Below are 18,246 nucleotides of genomic sequence, written 5' to 3' on the forward strand. Positions count from 1 at the left end.
ATAGCATCCTGCAGCTATCTCACTCACTACACCATATACCAAGGTGAGAGCCTAACACAGGATCCAGTGCCTGAAAGAAACATTTTAGACTGGCCCCACTGTTGCGAGGTCTGGGTACATTTCCAAAGATGTACATCAAGGGTAACTGATCTGGAAGCTGCTAATTAGCCATGAGCAGTCAAATGTTGATTGAAGTGTCAGTTGGGAAAAAAATGAAAAACTGGAGAAAAATAGAAAATAGAAAAAAATCCCCAACAGGAGAATGGGTCCTTCACCTAAGGACATTAGCAAAAATGGAGCTTCATTGAGTGGATAGGGTTATATGGATACACTGGGGGGTGGTCCTAGCAAAGCTGTTACCAGTGTCCAAACACCTGAAGGTAAGGGCATATAACCCATAGCCTAAAATCAATGCCTGTGTTCTATACCGTACGATTGGAATAAATACAATTCATGATGCATTCTTGAACATAGAACTGCATTATTTTGCATCTTTTATAACTGCCTGGAGTTCAGCTTTAAAGGTTTCCATCCTTCCCACCATCCAGAACAACCAATGTATAGAGACCTGGGTGAGCTAAATGCAAAAATGGACAGTTTGGGCACAGCCCTTAAAGAGGATCTGTCATTTTACTTGGAAGTGCACATGTATGTATGCAGCACCTAGAGCATTGGTACTGTGGAATTAGGGTTTTAAGTGCCACCTTCTACTTGGGTTGAGTTTCCATTAGGAGTTGGTCACAGACTGGACAGTAAAGCTGATAATCTTAAATGAAACCTTTACCGAGGCACCATCCTGGAACAAGTAGGCAACTTAGGAGTCCAGACTTACTTCTGACTACACTGCCCGAGGCCAAATGCAAGCAGGCAAATCTCTTTTTTTTTACCTTCATATGTCGCTCAGTAGAGGCTTCCTTTTAAATATAGTATACCGAATATTAACACAGAGTCGTTCTCCTCTCACATAATTCCTTATTATATCTTAATTTTGAGCTACAATATCTAGATCCTTGGTGCCCAACCTGCAGCCCTTTGGTACTCTTTGCAAAGCCCTCAGGGCCCCTGCAGCCACTACTCTGTGTTTCCCTATTGCCCTGTTATGAACAGTGATTTCTAGCAGTCTCATGTAATATGTCTTCAGTCAATGACTGTCTCCTGAAGCATGTCCACACTCTCCAACAACTCCTATAGCATATTTACAGTCTCTGACAGTAACCTGCAGCATGTCGGCATCTCTGACCATCTCTTGTATCATGTCTGCAGTCTCTGACCATCTCTTGTATCATGACGGCAAATGCTGACCATCTCTTGCACCAGATCCACAGTCTCTAATTAACTCTTGTATCATGTCTGCAGTCTCTGACCATCTCCTATATTATATTCACAGTCTCTGACCATTTCCTGTATCATGTCCATAGTCTTTAACTATATGCTGTTGTGTGTCTTCTTTCTCTGATACGGAATATTCACAGAATTTTATGTGCGGCCCTTTGTTGATGTTGAGGGCTGCTCTTAAAGCCCACCATATCAAGAAAGTTGACCACGACTAAACTAGACTTTTATCACTGTGGCACCTGCTGGTGAAATCAAATATTATAGAATGACCAGAACACTATTCTGGTCATTCTGTAGACTTTGATCACTGTGGCACCTGCTGGTGAAATCAAATATTACAGAATGACTAGAACACTATTCTCTATGACAAGGGTCTCCAATCTTTCCATAAAGAGGAAATTCCTTCCGACTTTAGGTGGGGGGGCAGATTGTGGCCAGTGGGAGTAGAAATTTCCCCTATGTCAGTGGGGGGTAAACATTTCCCCATCACTGGTGTCAGTGGGAGGAATAGTGCCCCATAATTGGTATTAGTGGGAGGAATAATGCCCCATCATTGGTGTCAGTGGGAGGAATAGTGCCCCATCATTGGTGTCAGTGGGAGGAATAGTGTCCCATCATTGGTGTCAGTGGGAAGAATAGTGCCCCATCAATGGTGTCACTGGGAGGAATAGTGCCCCATCATCAGTGTCAGTGGGAGGAATAATGCCCCATCATTGGTGTCAGTGGGAGGAATAATGCCCCATCATTGGTGTCAGTGGGAGGAATAGTGCCCCATCATTGGTGTCAGTGGGAGGAATAGTGCCCCATCGTTGGTATCAATGGGAGGAATAGTGTCCCATCATTGGTGTCAGTGGGAGGAATAGTGCCCCATCAATGGTGTCAGTGGGAGGAATAGTGCCCCATCAATGGTGTCATTGGGAGGAATAGTGCCCCATCATTGGTGTCAGTGGGAGGAATAGTGCCCCATCATCGGTGTCAGTGGGAAGAATAGTGTCCCATCATTGGTATCAGTGGGAGGAATAGTGCCCCAAGGGCCAGATAAAGACAAGCAAAGAGCCACAGCTTGGACCACTGCTCTATTGGAAACATTTTATTTTTTTATGTTGGTCTACAGTCTGGTAACAATAGTAGAATGTGAGAACTCCTCTGTGGAATTTTTATCAACATTTTCAAGTGGTTAGGTCAAGCTTGCAACCATCTGCAACTGAAAGGAGCGTTTTTTGTATAAGGCACGCATTGTTTGAAGGGCTCTTCCAAGCAAAGGGGCTACAGAAATCGTAGCCATATTTCCACACTATCCAGGTGCTTACTTGTGAAATGACAGATCCCCATACAGACCCATTTACACTAAAAACAAACACCTAAAGCTCACAAAAAGATCTGTTCCATTGCTTTCAATAATACACCTGTACATGAAAACGTACAAGCTTCACAATTCCAATGCCTGGATTAACAGAGTTAACTTTGCTGCAGGTTCACTTTAAGTGCTTAAGTGTAAATGGGCCTTAAAGAGCTGGCTTTGATACTGTGAACACTGACTGTCTCATCGCCCCCCAGCTGTCTAGCTGCGTTAAATATAGATCTGTGTAATCAGTATGTAATTAATAAAGCTGCATAAAACTAAGGGAAAAGAAGATGTGTTCGTGCAGGAACAACACCCTCCATTCTTCAACAAAGATTAGAACTATCAGAGAGCATGCGATAGACATAGAAACACAGATTAACTATATATAAATATATAGTGCTATATACATATATGACTTATATATGTATATCCAATGATATTTAAACCACCTCTCTACTCTCCCCACCTGCGGCCCCAAATCTTTTGCCCCCTAGTGGGGCTGGTACCTGAACTCTGACCCCTGCCGGCTGAAATCGTCGCTGTAGCTGTGGCTGTGCAGCATGTGCTTGCCGGAGGTCAGGTCTTCACTCTTGCTGTAGCCATGGAATGGGGCGAAGGCATCAACTCCTGGGTCCGGCCGATGAGGAGCTGGGTGAGGGGGTGGTCCAGTGGGGCCATCAGGGGCCATGTGGAAGAGCGGGTTCTGGAAGGACAAGGGGATACGGAGCTGCTGAGCCGAAAGCCCGTCGGTGGTGACCCCCATCTGACTGAGCCGCAGACCAGCCGCAATGCTAGAACCACTGCCCTGGGAGAGCCGGCCCCCCGGGCGGAGCCCCCCAGATATGGAGGCCTGGCTGGAGTTAAGCAAGTCCCCTACGGCCTGAAGGTTGGACACGCTGTTCATGCGACTGTCCTGCAAGTCTAACATGGACACGCTTTTGTTCACACTCAGCATCTTCTGGTCGGGCTCTGTGATGTCTGAGCTGCTGGTGCAATAGGCGGGCGATGAGCGGGTGAGGGGACGGCGTGACACAAAGAACATATCTTTTGAGGACTTGTCCTTGGTGGGTGAAGGTAGACGGGTCATGTCGATGGAGCTGAGGAAACAAAACATTTAAAAAGATAGTTCTAGCCAATGCTACGTACAGTATATATAAATATATATACTGTATAAATAGCGCTAAAGCATGGAACCAAACCAATAATTTATTTAATATTGTTATCTGCAGCCCAAGATTACATCTGCTACTGTGTACAACTGTCTCACATCACCTCCTCGGCCATTCAGTCTCAGGATATACAGTGCTGTAAAAAAGTATTTGCCCCCTTCCTGATTGTTTTTGTTTGCAAATTTGTCACACTTAAATGATTCCAATCATCAAACAAATTTTATTATTACTCAAAAATAACCCAGAGTAAATACAAAATGCAGTTTTTAAATGATGATTTCATTTATTTACGGAAAAAAGCTGTCCAAACCTGCTTGGCCCTATGTGAAAAAGTAATCCCCCCCTTGGTTATCATGAATGAACTGTGATTAACCAAATTTTTTGTAAAAGTTGAGTTAAATTTCACTTGCCACACCCAGGCCTGATTACTATCAGACCTGTTGAATCAAGAAATCACTTAAATAGAAGCTATCTGACAAAGTGAAGCATGCTAAAACATCTTAAAAAGCAACACATCAGACCGCGAGCTAAAGAAATTCAAGAACAGAAGAGAAACAAAGTAATTGACATGTATCAGACTGGGAAGGGTTACAAAGCCATTTCTAAGGCTTTGGGACTCCAGCGAACCACGGAGAGAGCCATTATCCACAAAAGGAGAAAAACTTTGAAAGTGGTGAACCTTCCCAGGAGTGGCCGGCCTACCAAAATTACTCCAAGAGCACATGACGACTCATCCAGGAGGTCATAAAAGAACCCAAAACAACATCTAAAGAACTGCAGGCCTCATTTGCCTCAGTTAAGATCAGTGTTCATGATTCAACAATAATAAAGAAACTGGGCAAAAATGGCATCCATGGGAGAGTTCCAAGGCCAAAGCCGCTGCTGACCCAAAAGAACACAAAGGCTCATCTCACATTTGCCAGAAAACATCTTGATTATCCCCAAGACTTTTGGGCAAATATTCTGTGGATTGATGAGACAAAAGTTGAACTTTTTGGAAGGTGTGCGTCCCAGGTAAAACTAACACAGCATTTCATAAAAAGATTATCATGCCAACAGTCAAACATGGTGCTAGTGTAATGGTCTGGGGCTGTTTTGCAGCTTCAGGGCCTGGATGACTTGCCATCATTGATGGAACCATGAATTCTGCGCTCTACCAGAAAATCCTGAAGAAGAATGTCCGGTCATCAGTTCCTGACATCAAGCTCAAGCACACTTGGGTTATGCAGCAGGACAATCATCCGAAACACACCAGCAAGTCTACCTCCGAATGGCTCAAACAAAACAAAATGAAGGTTTTGGAGTGGCCTAGTCAAAGTCCGTACTTAAATCTGATTGGGGTGTTAAGGCATGGCCGTTCATGCTTGAAACCCCTCCAATGTGGTTGGATTAAAACAATTCTGCAAAGAAGAGTGGGCCAAAATTCCTCCATAGTCATGTAAAAAGACTCAATGCCAGTTATCACAAACACTTGATTACAGTTGTTTCTGCCAAGGGTGGCACAACCAGTTATTAGGTTTATGGGGCAATTACTTTTTCACATAGGGTCAGGGAGGTTTGGACAGCTTTTTTCCCTTAATAAATTAAATGATCATTTAAAAACTTCATTTTGTATTTACTCGGGTTATCTTTGTGTAATATTAAAATTAGTTTGATGATCTGAGTCATTTAGGTGTGACAAATATGCAAATAAAAATGAAAAAATCAGGAAGGGGGGAAATACTTTTTCACAGCACTGTACCTTTTGATAAAAATCATTCCCCTGGGAGGAACAATGTAAACATTTGCTTTAACAAAGGATATGTAATATAATAGGATTGACAATAATTTGGTTACAAAATCCTTAAGATTGTTTTTTTTATTTTTTTTTGTGGACGGGTTAGAAACTGACAGTTTTTTACTGATGTTTCCTGGCTGAGTAAAAAAAGACATAAAGTGTGTGGAAACAAACTGTCAAAGGTGCAATTTCCACTCATTTTGGGAAGATTTACACAATTTTTTGTGTCTCTGGGACAGAACGTAAGAGGAAATATTTGTGATGGAAGCACAGACAACAACAAAACATTCCACCCAATGATAAAAAAGGAGTTCTGGCTGGAGTTTATCTTAAAGTGAACCTGTGCCCAGATCATGCACATTAAAGCATTTACATAGTCTGAACAAGTAGTAAAAGTACTTTAAAGCAAACCCTCACTCACCTTTATAGCTATGTGCACCATGGAGAAATTCATCTTCAAAGTTCACAACACAGGCATTGAAATATTAATTGTTTTCAAAACATGCCGCAGATATTTATAAGCTGTTGAAATGACTGAAACTTAGCTTTGTTGTGAGCTTTGGGGATTTTTGAGAACTACTTACTTCACATTTTAAGCAGGCAAAGAGGGTCAGGAATGGCTTAAGGATATGTAAATTTAGGGACCCCTTGAAAAAAGCCAGGAATGCCAGCGAAACATTGGAATAGTACCTCTCCTTGACCACGTACACCAGAATGGTACTTTACCACTTGCTTACTGGGCACTGAAAACCCCTTCCTGCCCAGACCAATTTTCAGCTTTCAGCGCTGTCACACTTTGAATGACAGTTGCGCGGTCATGCAACGCTGTATTAAAATAACATTTTTATCACACAAATAGAGCTTTCTTTTAGTGGTATTTAATCACTGCTGTTTTTTTGGGTTTTTTTGCTAAAAAAATGAAAAAAGACCGAAAATTGTGAAAAAAAAAAACTGTTTCATAGTTTGTTTAAAATTTTGAAAACAGGTAATTTTTCTCCTTCACTGATGTGCGCTGATGAGGCTGCACTTATGGGCACTGATAGGCTGCACTGATGGGCACTGATAGGCTCTGATAAGGTGGTACTGATGGGTGTCACTGAAGGGCACTAATAGGTGGCACGGATGGGCACTGGTAGGTGACATTGATAGGTAGCACTGATCAGTGGCACTGATGATGAGGCAGTGATTGGCATTGAGTGGTAGCACTGGTGGGCATTGATAGGTGGCACTGTTGGGCAAAGGTAGGTGGCACTGTGGACACTGGTAGGTGGCACTGTGGGCACTGATAGGTGGCACTGGTGAGCACAGATGAGGAATCCGTGGCTTTCTGTGTGAGGCACTGATGTCCCTCTGACAGAAGCCAGTGATCGGTTTTTCTTTTCTCTCACGCTGACAGTGTAAGGGAGAAAAAAAAACGATTACCGATCTTCTGTTTACATCACGTGAGTAGCTGTCATTGGCTGACAGCTGATCACGTGGCAAGGGGCCAGGTTCGGCCCTTTACTCCGATCTGTGACCAGCCGAGTCCCATAGACTCGGTGATCACAGAGCGCGCCGTGTGCGCCCCACAAGGGGCACACGGGCAGCTCATGCACGAGAGGACGTCATATACTATATTACAAAAAGTATTGGGACACCTGCCTTTACATGCACATGAACTTTAATGGTATCCCACAGAAAAACTTCTAAACCTTGTGGACAGCCTTCCTAGAAGATTTGAAGCTGTTATAGCTGAAAAGGGTGGACCAACTTAATATTGAACCCTATGGACTAAGACTGGGATGCCATTAAAGTTCATGTGCATGTAAAGGCAGGCACCCCAATAGTTTTGGTAATATAGTGTATGTAGTGGCAAGAGGTGCTGAAGTGTGCTAGATGGTCTGTTGATGTTAGCTGCTGGGGGATCTATTGTTACTGGTGGGGGGAAATTTTGCTCAGAGGGATCTACTATTGAGGGAGAGGTCTGTTGTTGCCGGCTACTGGAGAGTCTATTAATGCTGGCTGTTCAGTGATCTATTGTTGCTGGGGGACCAATCCTCTCGGGGGGTACATTTTTACTGGGATGGGTAGTTTGTTGCTGGGGTGGGTATTTTGATGCTATGGTGGATCTGTTGTTGCTGGGGTGGATCTATTGTGGCTTGGTTGTTAATTTGTTGGGGGGAGGGGGGGTCTATTGTTGCTGGCAGGCAAATCCTCTTGGGGGGGCTGTATTGTTGCTGGGGTGGATCTATTGTTGCAGGGGGGTGTTGTGGTGGATCAATTTTACTGCTTTTCCTGTTATCATTAACAAATTCAATACAAATTACTTAGCACCACAAAATGATATGTGATTATGTATTCTCTAAAAGGGGCGGTACCGGGTGGTAGGTAGAGGGTGGAACCAAGGAATGGTGCTCAGAGGTGGGTAGAGGGTGGATGCAAGGAACGGTGCTCAGAGGTGGGTAGAGGGGGGAACCAAGGAATGGTGCTCAGAGGTGGGCAGAGGGTGGAACCAAGGAATGGTGCTCAGAGGTGGGTAGGAGAGTGGAACCAAGGAACTATACTCAGAGGTGGTTAGAGGGGGGAACCAAGGAATGGTGCTCAGGGGTGGGTAGAGGGTGGAACCAAGGAACGGTGCTCGGAGATGGGTAGTGGATGGAACCAAGGAATGGTGCTCGGAGGTGGGTAGAGGGTGGAACCAAGGAACGGTGCTCAGAGGTGGGTAGGGGGTGGAACCAAGGAACGGTGCTCGGAGGTGGGTAGGGAGTGGAACCAAGGAACGGTGCTCGGAGGTGGGTAGGGGGTGGAACTAAGGAGCGGTGCTTGGAGGTGGGTAGGGGGTGGAACCAAGGAATGGTGCTCAGAGGTGGGTTGGGGGTGGAGACAAGGGTTGACTTAAAAGGAGGGAGTGCCTGCACCTAATCCCTGAGAAAAAAAAGCCCTGTATAAGTCAAGTGTTTACAGCAATGCTACCTCAGCTTGACTGCCTGATCCAGAGCTTATTAAACAGCTATTTCAGCTTAACTGCTTTGTTATGTTTTGCAAAGTACCTGTGCATATAGTTGATATTATTTTGTATGCACACATGTTGTGTGGATTATTATGCATTAAAGTGGAACTAAAGCCTCCTATCTTTTAGTAGCCAAGGAAGCTGCCATCTTAGCTTCTGTTTGATCTGCAGCTCCCATGATGCTGCACATGTGATCAGTTATGACATCAGCCATTGGATGGTTTGACAGTTTGGGTGAGAGCTCAACCAATGTGACAGTTACATTCCCGGCATGTACCAGGAATGTAACTGGTTTTTGAACCTGTTAAATTGATGGGTTTAGTTCTGCCTTAAGGCCCAGATGAACTACTTCTTCAAATTGCACACACGCACATATGTACATACCTGTTGAGGTCTCGTGCCAGGTAGCCCTGAAGCTCCGCAGACGGTCCCCTTAATACAACGGGTTTGGGAGGTGGTAGCCGTTCTTGATGACTTGGTTGTCGCTGGATGTGGGGGTTCCTGAGCGCTAGGCTGATGTCGTTGAGAAGGCGAGGGAGGGGCCCCAGCTTTATAAGAGCATCCTGTATCAGAAATAAGATGTAATAATAAAACAGATGCCAGTTGATGTAAATAGAAACATCACTTTCTCCATTCCACTTTTGTGTTTCACTTCATACAAAAGCCAAAACCTTTTCATTTAGTTTTAGATGGAGTAGGGAAGGTTAAAAACTCATGGTAGGTAATTTTTTTTTGCTTTCTGCGTCCCGTGGGGTGGATTTCCCATCAATTCCAGTCTCAGAGATGTAGTGGGTATTGCAGCCAAAGACTTACATTAACACAGATGGGCTGACAGGGAAATGTTTGGAGTGTCTGCAGCTGTGGGGAGTTTCTTCCCCCTCCTCCCTTTTCTCTTCACTGACTGCATGTACACAGGCTTTCCAGCCTGAAAGAGGGAGAGCGCTGCCTGTCAGTTCCTGAATCCTCCCTCTCCTCTCACACACACACAGGGTATTCTGTTCCTCCCCTGTGTTCCTATTGGCCGGTGGAAGAAAGCCAATTAAATGAGCAGTTACAGGAACCAATGAATGGGGAATTAAAGTGGTTGTAAACCCTTACAGACCACATTTTACTACAGGTAAGCCTATAACAAGGCTTACCTGTAGCTACCCCGGATATCTGATAAGCCTGCACCGTTTAGGAGATATCCCCTGTATCAGCATATGCCGACGTCATTGGCACATGCGCACTGAAGCAACGGCTCGTTCGTGCCGTTACCAGCGGCTCCCGCGTGCATGCGCAGGGAGTGATGTCATCGTGGCTCCGGCCAATCACAGCGCCGGAGCCCACCATACCCGGAAATAACTCTGGGAGACATGTCGCCGACCAGAGCAGTGCTATGCATACCAGCTCATTATGCCTTTGTCTTGCAGTTTTTTTTTTTAATGTGGGTTTACAGCCACTTCAACAAGCAGCAGCCGAAAAGGAGTCTGGTATATGAAGTCCCAGCACAAAGCTGCTCACTGATTTTTAAAGGGACAGAACTGCATATCACAGCCTGCACAGCAAAAAGAGAGGAGAATGAAGGGAGAAACTATAAAATAATCTGCAATGTCGCTTGTTTCCTGGATTCCATCGTGAGATCACCTTTCTGTTGCTGTGTGAGGGGACTGTGGCCTACCAAGGGGCACACAGCCTGTAGCTCCAGCCCAGTGGGTCAGAACTCTGCCTGCTTCCAGAAGGACGCTATTCAGCAACACGGAACGTCACGGAATCGGTGGTTCACCGGGTCAGCAGACTGAAAGCCATCGTGACACATCTGCAGCCAGGAGAATCGTTTGATCGCTCTTTGGAGGACTGCTGAATGCGTACAGGATTGGTGAGTGGGATTTGCCCAGGAATCCTATTGCCTTACATAAACACCAGACTTGAACACTGTGCACAGACACTTGTTATCCGGACCACATAGAGGAGAGCTATATCACAGCACCAGCTATTTTACATTGCTCCTCATCACTCTGATACATTGAGGACCCTTGCTCATATAGCTCCAACGTGCCGGTGAAGATATCGCAAGGCCTTGCATTTAGAACATTGTTGTTGTCATTCTTAAAGGGGACACGCTACTGATACTTATAGTGTATTATTCCCAATAGACCTTGAAGTATTATAGGCTGGCCTGGGGTTCCCCTTTAGTAAAATTTATATCTACAACTATCATTAGCTTGCTTAAAGGCTTGTTTATTACTGTTTAACACTGTACTCACTGGTGTTACTTTTGTTGTTGCTAATTGCCATTTATTGCTTTAATAGAAATTGTTTCAACCAAGTCTTGGCTACTTATACAGGACTTGGCTGACTAATATCATTAAACCTCTTCTCTTGACCAAGTAAACTTGAGAGAGCTGAACAGTGTCTTTGTGTCATTACACTACTATCCTATTTACAATCTTGCTAGGTGTGCCAGTAGGGGCTTAGATGCTCCTTGGGGTTGAGAGGCAGAGTAACAGACTGAACAAGCTTAAGCAGCTCCTTTGGGGGTATCGCTACAGAGACACAACAGGAAATGAGAGGAAATTTCTCTAAAGTGAACAGAATTCCTATTTCAAAGAGCTGTCATAGGAATAGGTCTCCCAAATGAAGGTTTTACCCTCATTTCTTGTTCTGGTGATGTTCTCCAAATTTGGGATTTTCCCATCACTTTCTATGTCAGTGACCATAGTCACCAGGGCAAATAGAGTGGATAAATTTGCCCAGTGGAAGCACAAAAAGCAATAAAAACCAAACAGAGGGTCCAGCCGTCCCCACTCTATCCAAGTTCTAAAAAATAAATTTAAAAAAGGTTGCCTTCGCTTACACTTCTGAAACCATTTATTACAATATAAATTGTAGTTATTACCTTTTAGTTCTTTAACCCCTTCACGCCTAAGGGTAAAACAACTCTTAATGCCTAAGCACAATTTTGCAACTTTCTTGTTACTACCATAATTTTTTTTTTCAAAAAGTTTTTATTACGCATATCAGAAATTAAACATACAAGACATCGGGTAGGTATTACATCAAGTATAGTCAGCAGTGAATTCCACAGTGATCCAGACAATAACCATCAGCATTCCATAACCATAATGTCCTGAATCTGCAACCCTATTCCGTACCTCGGAACAGTTGCTCTTTTTTTTTTTTTTTTTTTTTTAAACAGTAGAAACCAATCAGTGCAACCAACCCCCCCCCCCCAACTTGAACCTTAGGCGAAGGAAGTAACCAATCCTCCCTCTTCCGTGAACATGCTGTGTGCCGGCTCCGCCCCCGGTTGCTACCATCATTTGCCACCAAAGAACAACCTAAAATAAATTATCCCACTCCTGACGATTGCAGCCATACCACATGTGTATGTTATTTGTACCCGTAGCACAGCCCAGAATAAATAGTGTGCAGTTTGCTTCTTTTTTTTTTTGTCCTACCTAAAAAACACTGACACTGATTGTAAAAAAAAAAAAAAAAAAAAAAAGAAAAAAAAGAAAAATCCTGCCCAAAATATACTGACCCTGATCTTTGACCCAAACACTAACCCTAGCACTGACCTAGATCAAACTTTGATCTAGATATTTTTTCTTTATTTTTTCTTTTATTTTTTATTATTTATTCATTTATTTATTACACACACTTTTTTTTTCTCTCTGCGAGGAGAAAGAAAGATAGAATGTATCTCTCCTCTCCATTAACAGAGAGAGAAACACTGGGGCAGGCTTCACAGTAATCCCTGTGGTAGCCAATCAGAGGCTACCACAGTGATCAGGGGAACCCGGTATCGGGAGTTCAGGGTCCCGATCATTAGTATGGGGCCCGGAGTCCCGGTGAGACCCCGGTCTCTGTGCTGGGAGCACACCACACAAAGGGCAAAGGGATATACACATATATGCGGCCCCATGGAAAAAAGCCCAGTGCAGTGGGGCCGCATATATGTGTTATGTCGGTGTCACAGGGTTAGTGTCAAGATATTACGCAGCAGCGTGCAGGGAACATTTCGTTAGTGCCTTTCATGCTGCCCTTCAAACACACAATGAAATATTTGCAGCATTAGGTCTGCCAGAACATGCCTTTTTGTAGCAGTGATGAAGAATCTGCATTATACCACCAGCCGATTCTATAAATACATTTAAATCTACGGCTCTAGACAGATACAGAGTCAGGAACCAGGGTATTGTTTTCTACCTGGATACTACAGATTATTATTTAGAGCTAAACTTTAAAGCGGTAGTAAACTCAGTATTAGTTTTTAAAAGAGCACCCTGCAGGGTTATGCCATAACGCTCTTCCCCCTTTACCTTGTTTTACATTTTATATTAAATCACTGGATCTCCGGGTTTTTCTGTGCAATGCAAACAGATCATAGCTGGTGGAAGGGGCCTGCAGGGTACTATACAGAGCTTTCTAAAAACATCACAGCACCCGGCCTCAGTACTCCTCTTAATAGCCCTCAGCACTGATGCAAGCAGCAGTGGCGGCCCATCCATTAGGGGCGCCGGCCCCTCTATCCACAGCCACCACCCCCTATTTATGCGTCCGGCCCCTTTCAGGATGCCGGACACATGAATTACAGCGATGAGGTTGTTTTTTTGAAGCACCTGATTAGGCTTCAAAATAGGGTGGGCTCGGGGTGTTTTAACAGCGAATGAATATTAGCTATTGAAACACTTATCCTCAATCCGGCCAATCAGAAGCGGGTCTGAGACCAATTTTCTGATTGGCCGAAGAAGAGTCCCAATCGGTCGCCGAGGAGGAGGGAGGAAACGGAAGCCGCTGCGATGCTTGTGGATAGCAGGGGAGGCCGCTGGGTAAGTGCTCTAGACCCCACCATCCTGTGGGGGGGGGGGGGGGGATGTGTTACTGTTTGCCACGCCAACTCAAATAAATTACCGCCGGCCGCCAATGGCAAGCAGTAAACTGGCTCCTGGGAGGAGTTAGGCAAATATCAAAATGCTTTATAAGTGGATGTCTACTGTGGAGGAATGGGCTTTTCTAGGCAGGGTGTATTTGCATGCAGACCACCCTAGGTAACACCTACATGTGATACTGAGCCTCCATGATTAATGGGACTAAAATCTAAAATTCAGTGAACGAAAGCAATGGGGCAGGGACAAAAGGTCTACAGAGGAAAGGGCTGGATCAGCCCTTCTCAACCTTTTCAACACAGAGGAACCCTTGAAATAAATTTCTGGTCTCAGGGAACCTCCTGCTAAAAATGATTATATCTACAACTCATGATACATTAGTGTGATGGTCAGTAGGAAGAATGCTCCTTACACATGTGGTCATTGCAAAGAATTACCCTCTTTCAGATAGCTAAAAAGTTCAATGGTGTCAATGGGAATTTATCTGAAATCAGAAAGTGCTCGTTGATCAAGGTACCTCTAGAAACCTCTGGAGGAACCCTAGGGTTCCAAGAAACCCTGGTTGAGAAACACTGGGCTAGATGATGTTCGACATCCTTCAGCCAGGAAATTTCAGTACAGGAGAGGAGCTTTTTACAACTGTGGAAGACTGAAAGTAAAGCTGGAGTTCAGCTTTAAAGCAGCTGTTTTTGTAGTCAATTTAACATTACATTTCAGCACTAAGCTGGGCATTAACTGTGGAATCCTGGTGCTTCAGTTGTGCAATGGTGCATACCCAAAAAGCTCTATGCTTGGTGATTGATTCACTTTAAACCAGCTCCATTTCTAATTGGCAAATCACAGGAAGAATGGACTGGAGGGCAGGATTAGTGGGACTGGCACAAAGGAAAGACTGGCAGTGGGAAGGTAGAGGAGCAGCAGGGGAAGAGATTGCATCTGGTAAAGGGGGGGACATCAGCGGTACCAGAGTGAGAGACTGCTGATGGCAGATATGTCAGGAGGAGCAGGGCCGCTGATAAGGGGGACACATGTCCTCCTGTATGGGGGCCAAGGAACCAAAAGTTCACCAGGGGGGCCATGAGCAGCAGGAGTGGGCACAATTACTGGAACCAATCCCCCTGTGGCCCTCCCTGCATTCAGTCTGTGAATGACCAGGGTGCCTCTATACAGTGTGCTTCGTTTTCATTCACTCTGCAGCTGAGGCAGAGGAATCTGGGTCCTCAATCTCTTTCTCTGTCTCAAAACAGAGACATTGGGCATCTGTTTAGACACCTTATATTTCAATAACCCCCACAGGGCTGTTAAAAGAATAAACTAATCACAAAGGCTCATTCTCGCAGATATTTTGGTTGCATAAGTGAGTGGTTTGTCCATGCAGGTGGAGCTGCATGTTAGGCTTGGATCATTGTTCCTATCAGCTAAGCTGTACAGGTTCCCATGATTTCTAACAGCGGCCCTGAGTAGGGGGAGTAGTTTTGGGATAGATCATGATATGGGAAGAAAATGGCAAGATATAAAGTGAGAAAGCAAATTTCCGGCAAAGCAAGGCACTGGACACTGTAATAATATGATCCCCCCCATAGGTAGGTTATGTAAGTATTGAACGCAAACACATATCGTGCTGTCAGATCTGGCAAGAAGCAGCTGGCAAAAAACAATCAGATTGGAAACCAATATATACACACAAGTCTTTGCCATACTAATAATTAATGATTGTGAAAACAATTAAAAGGTGACCAAAACATTTTTTATAAGTCCCAAATAAAGTTCAATATGGTGAAAAGAGTCTGATGTGTTTTGGAATGCGTGGTGATGTCACGAGCGTAAGCCCTTCCCTATGTGTTTTGTCACAACTGACACCATCTAGGCCATCTTGTGAGTGGCCATGCCCCTGATGACACCAATTGTGATGAAACGAGAAGGGCGGAGCTTACGCTCATGACATCCCCACTCACGCCTAAACCAGGACACTGTCGGATCTGATCCTGGGACTGGTATTGTTTTAACTAAGCACTTGTTTATGTTATTAATCTTGTGAGTGGCTAGCTTCTTTTTTACTCAATAAATTGCAATACAATTTTTCACTATGTGCGTTCCCCCCCCCCCCCCCCCCCCACCGGTTCTGTTTTTTGTATGTTACGATGGAGCACCCTATGTTGTTGCTTGGGAGACTGCAGTGACCATTGATAATGGAGAGGGGAGAAAGGTTCCCAACACAGATGATACACTAGTCAATACAGCGTATTTGACTCTTTTTCAATAGAGTCAATATTTTCTGGTAAGGGTCCATTTTGTCTTAAGGTGGGGTTACACTCAGGTGACTCACATTTTAGATTGGAATTTTTTTGTTCATAGCCGATTTTATCACCCATCCTGGATGAAATTGGGATTTTGATACTCTTTCTAATTTGATCTCTACACATCAGACTCTTTTCACCATACTGGACTTAAATTTTGGACTTATCATAAATTTTGGGTCATCTTTTCATTGTTTTCACAATCATCACTGTATATACTCGAGTATAAGTCGAGTTTTTCAGCACATTTTTTGTGTGCTGAAAGTATTTCATTTTCCGAACCGACTTTGGGGCCCCGTATCTCAGGGCCACTTGGTGCTAGGAAGCCCAAATTTGGTGTGCAAACCCAGTGGAACTGGTACCACAACATATCCAATGATGGAGTTCCTAGCACTAAGCGGCCCCGACATATGGGGCCCCAAATTCGGTTCGGAAAATGTCATTCTCTGCTGCAGAAAAGTGCTTGACATTTTCTGAACCGACTTTGGGGCCCCGTATCTCAGGGCCACTTGGTGCTAGAAACCCCAGCTGGATGTTTTATGGTGCTAGTTCCACTGGGTTTGCACACCAAATTTGGGGTTCTTAGCGCTAAGTGGCCCCAAGATACGGGGGCCCCAAATTCGGTCAACTGTGTCCATCTGCAGCAATGTCATTTTGGGACCCTTTGGGTTCAGAGACCCCAAACTTTGGCTGCAGCTAGGTGGCATCTAGGAACCCTTAACTACCGAGTTTGAAGTTCGAGGGATCTATGGCTGCAAATGGGCACAGTGAGGCATGCAAATGGGCACAGTGAGGCTGCAAATGGGCATTGTTGACCCTCTTTTCCACTTACAGTAGCTGTGCATTTCTCACCCTCGTCATATACTCAGGTCAATAAGTTTTTCCCATTTTTTTGTGGTAAATTAAGGCCTCGACTTATACTCGGAATGACTTATACGCGAGTATATACGGTAATTATTAGCACGGCAAAGACTTGTGTGTATATAGGTTATGTAAGTGGCATGCAAGTTTCCACTGACCTTACTGAGCTGGGGGATGACCTCCCAAAGCAGGGCGTGCAGAGTACTCAGCTCTCGCCCTAAGTCGATGTAGCCCTCGAAGTTGCTGCTGTTGGTAAGCGCGTCCAAGTTGGAGATCTCATAAAGAAAATTCTGCATATTGGCCAACTCCGTCTCCAGGAACTCGTTCATGAAGGACATGTGCTCTTCCTTACTGCTGAACCTGGGGACAGTGACATTTCAATATAGTTTGATGCACACAATGTTAGTTATTCATCCATAAAGTGGCGCCAGTCTCCTGCAACCCCTTATTGTGTGGGTATGAGGTACTGTCTGTCTGTTCTGGAATTGTCATATGTAAAAGTGTTCAGGTGTTCATCACTATGGACTCATACATTTCTATCTTGCCTATGATCTGCTCATCAGTTATTAATTACCCTGGTATTATTTGACCTGTATTGCCATAAACTTTAAAACTACATGAAGAAAAATATCAGATGCAGAAGAGATGCATCAACTAGCATTGCTACTCAACAATATGATATCTCTTCCTTTGAGTCCAGTCATTACTTGAATCAGGTGCAGATTCTCAGCTGACCATCACCATAATCCATAATCCAACTGTCAATTGTCTCCTGATGCTGAACCAACAAATCACAAACTAAGGCTGGCCATACATGTTCAAATTTTGAAAGAATTGTCTTTTGAAAATCAGAAAATTTGTGCGTTTTGTTATCTGAAGGTGCCACCAATGATTTTCGAAATTGTTGCTACAGAAAAGAATTTTCGTGGCTGGGAATCTTCTTTTCTTTCCGGGAATATTCTTTTCTTGCACATGCGCATTTCTTTTTCGATTACATTTCTCGCACGGTTCTCCCATCATTGATTCGAAAATTGTTTGTTTTTCAAAAAATTTCCAACATGTCTGATTACTCAAATTCGATGGCCGCACGAAAATCAGCTGTTGCTGCAGCCCATTAATGGTGCAAAATACGAACGAAAATTCTTAGATAAGATTTTCAAAAGAAAATTCTTTTGAAATTCGACCCATGTATGGCCTGTCTTAGTTACAAAAAGCCAATGAATGGTCCGCTAAAAATGGCCAGGTTTACTTTAAGACACATACAATCCAATGGGAGCGCAAAACAAATGTCCAAAAGTCTAAGGTAATTAAATGATAAAACATTTATAGCAAAATAGAGCCAAAGTTTCGTGTGTCAAAACCACTGTGCAGCACAACAAAGCTGGAACAATGCTGCATATTTTCTAAGCAAATATAGTCTTTCCCATGTTATTACAAGTTATACATGAGAATAATATTGACCCTGTCAATCATATAAAAAAATTAAGCTGAAAGTCTCCTGCAATGGAATATCTGTAACACTCACCTCTTCAGCGGCCCATGTGTCTAACCTTTCCTCCTTTTCAGTGCTGCGGCTCCTACCAGACTCTTCAGCATTTAACA

The 18,246-nt window shown here is 44.0% G+C and overlaps 1 protein-coding gene across 13 annotated transcripts in view; it reads right to left on the reverse strand.

The window, feature by feature from the left end:
- Positions 1–18,246, reverse strand: part of SYNGAP1 (synaptic Ras GTPase activating protein 1) — a 487,176-nt gene that overhangs the window by 94,666 nt on the left and 374,264 nt on the right. For 11 of the 13 annotated variants that reach the window (XM_073598175.1, XM_073598174.1, XM_073598179.1 and 8 more), the window contains 3 exons: positions 16,803–17,004; positions 9,000–9,178; positions 3,187–3,777 (listed from right to left, as the gene is read on the reverse strand). In XM_073598175.1, the coding sequence (XP_073454276.1) occupies positions 3,187–3,777; positions 9,000–9,178; positions 16,803–17,004 (972 nt within the window). The remainder of the gene's footprint in view (positions 1–3,186; positions 3,778–8,999; positions 9,179–16,802; positions 17,005–18,246) is intronic. The other 2 variants (XM_073598176.1, XM_073598187.1) reach the window with 2 other exon arrangements.

The sequence above is a fragment of the Aquarana catesbeiana genome, linkage group LG09, assembly GCF_042186555.1.
Source record: "Aquarana catesbeiana isolate 2022-GZ linkage group LG09, ASM4218655v1, whole genome shotgun sequence".
Taxonomy (NCBI): Eukaryota; Metazoa; Chordata; class Amphibia; order Anura; family Ranidae; genus Aquarana; species Aquarana catesbeiana.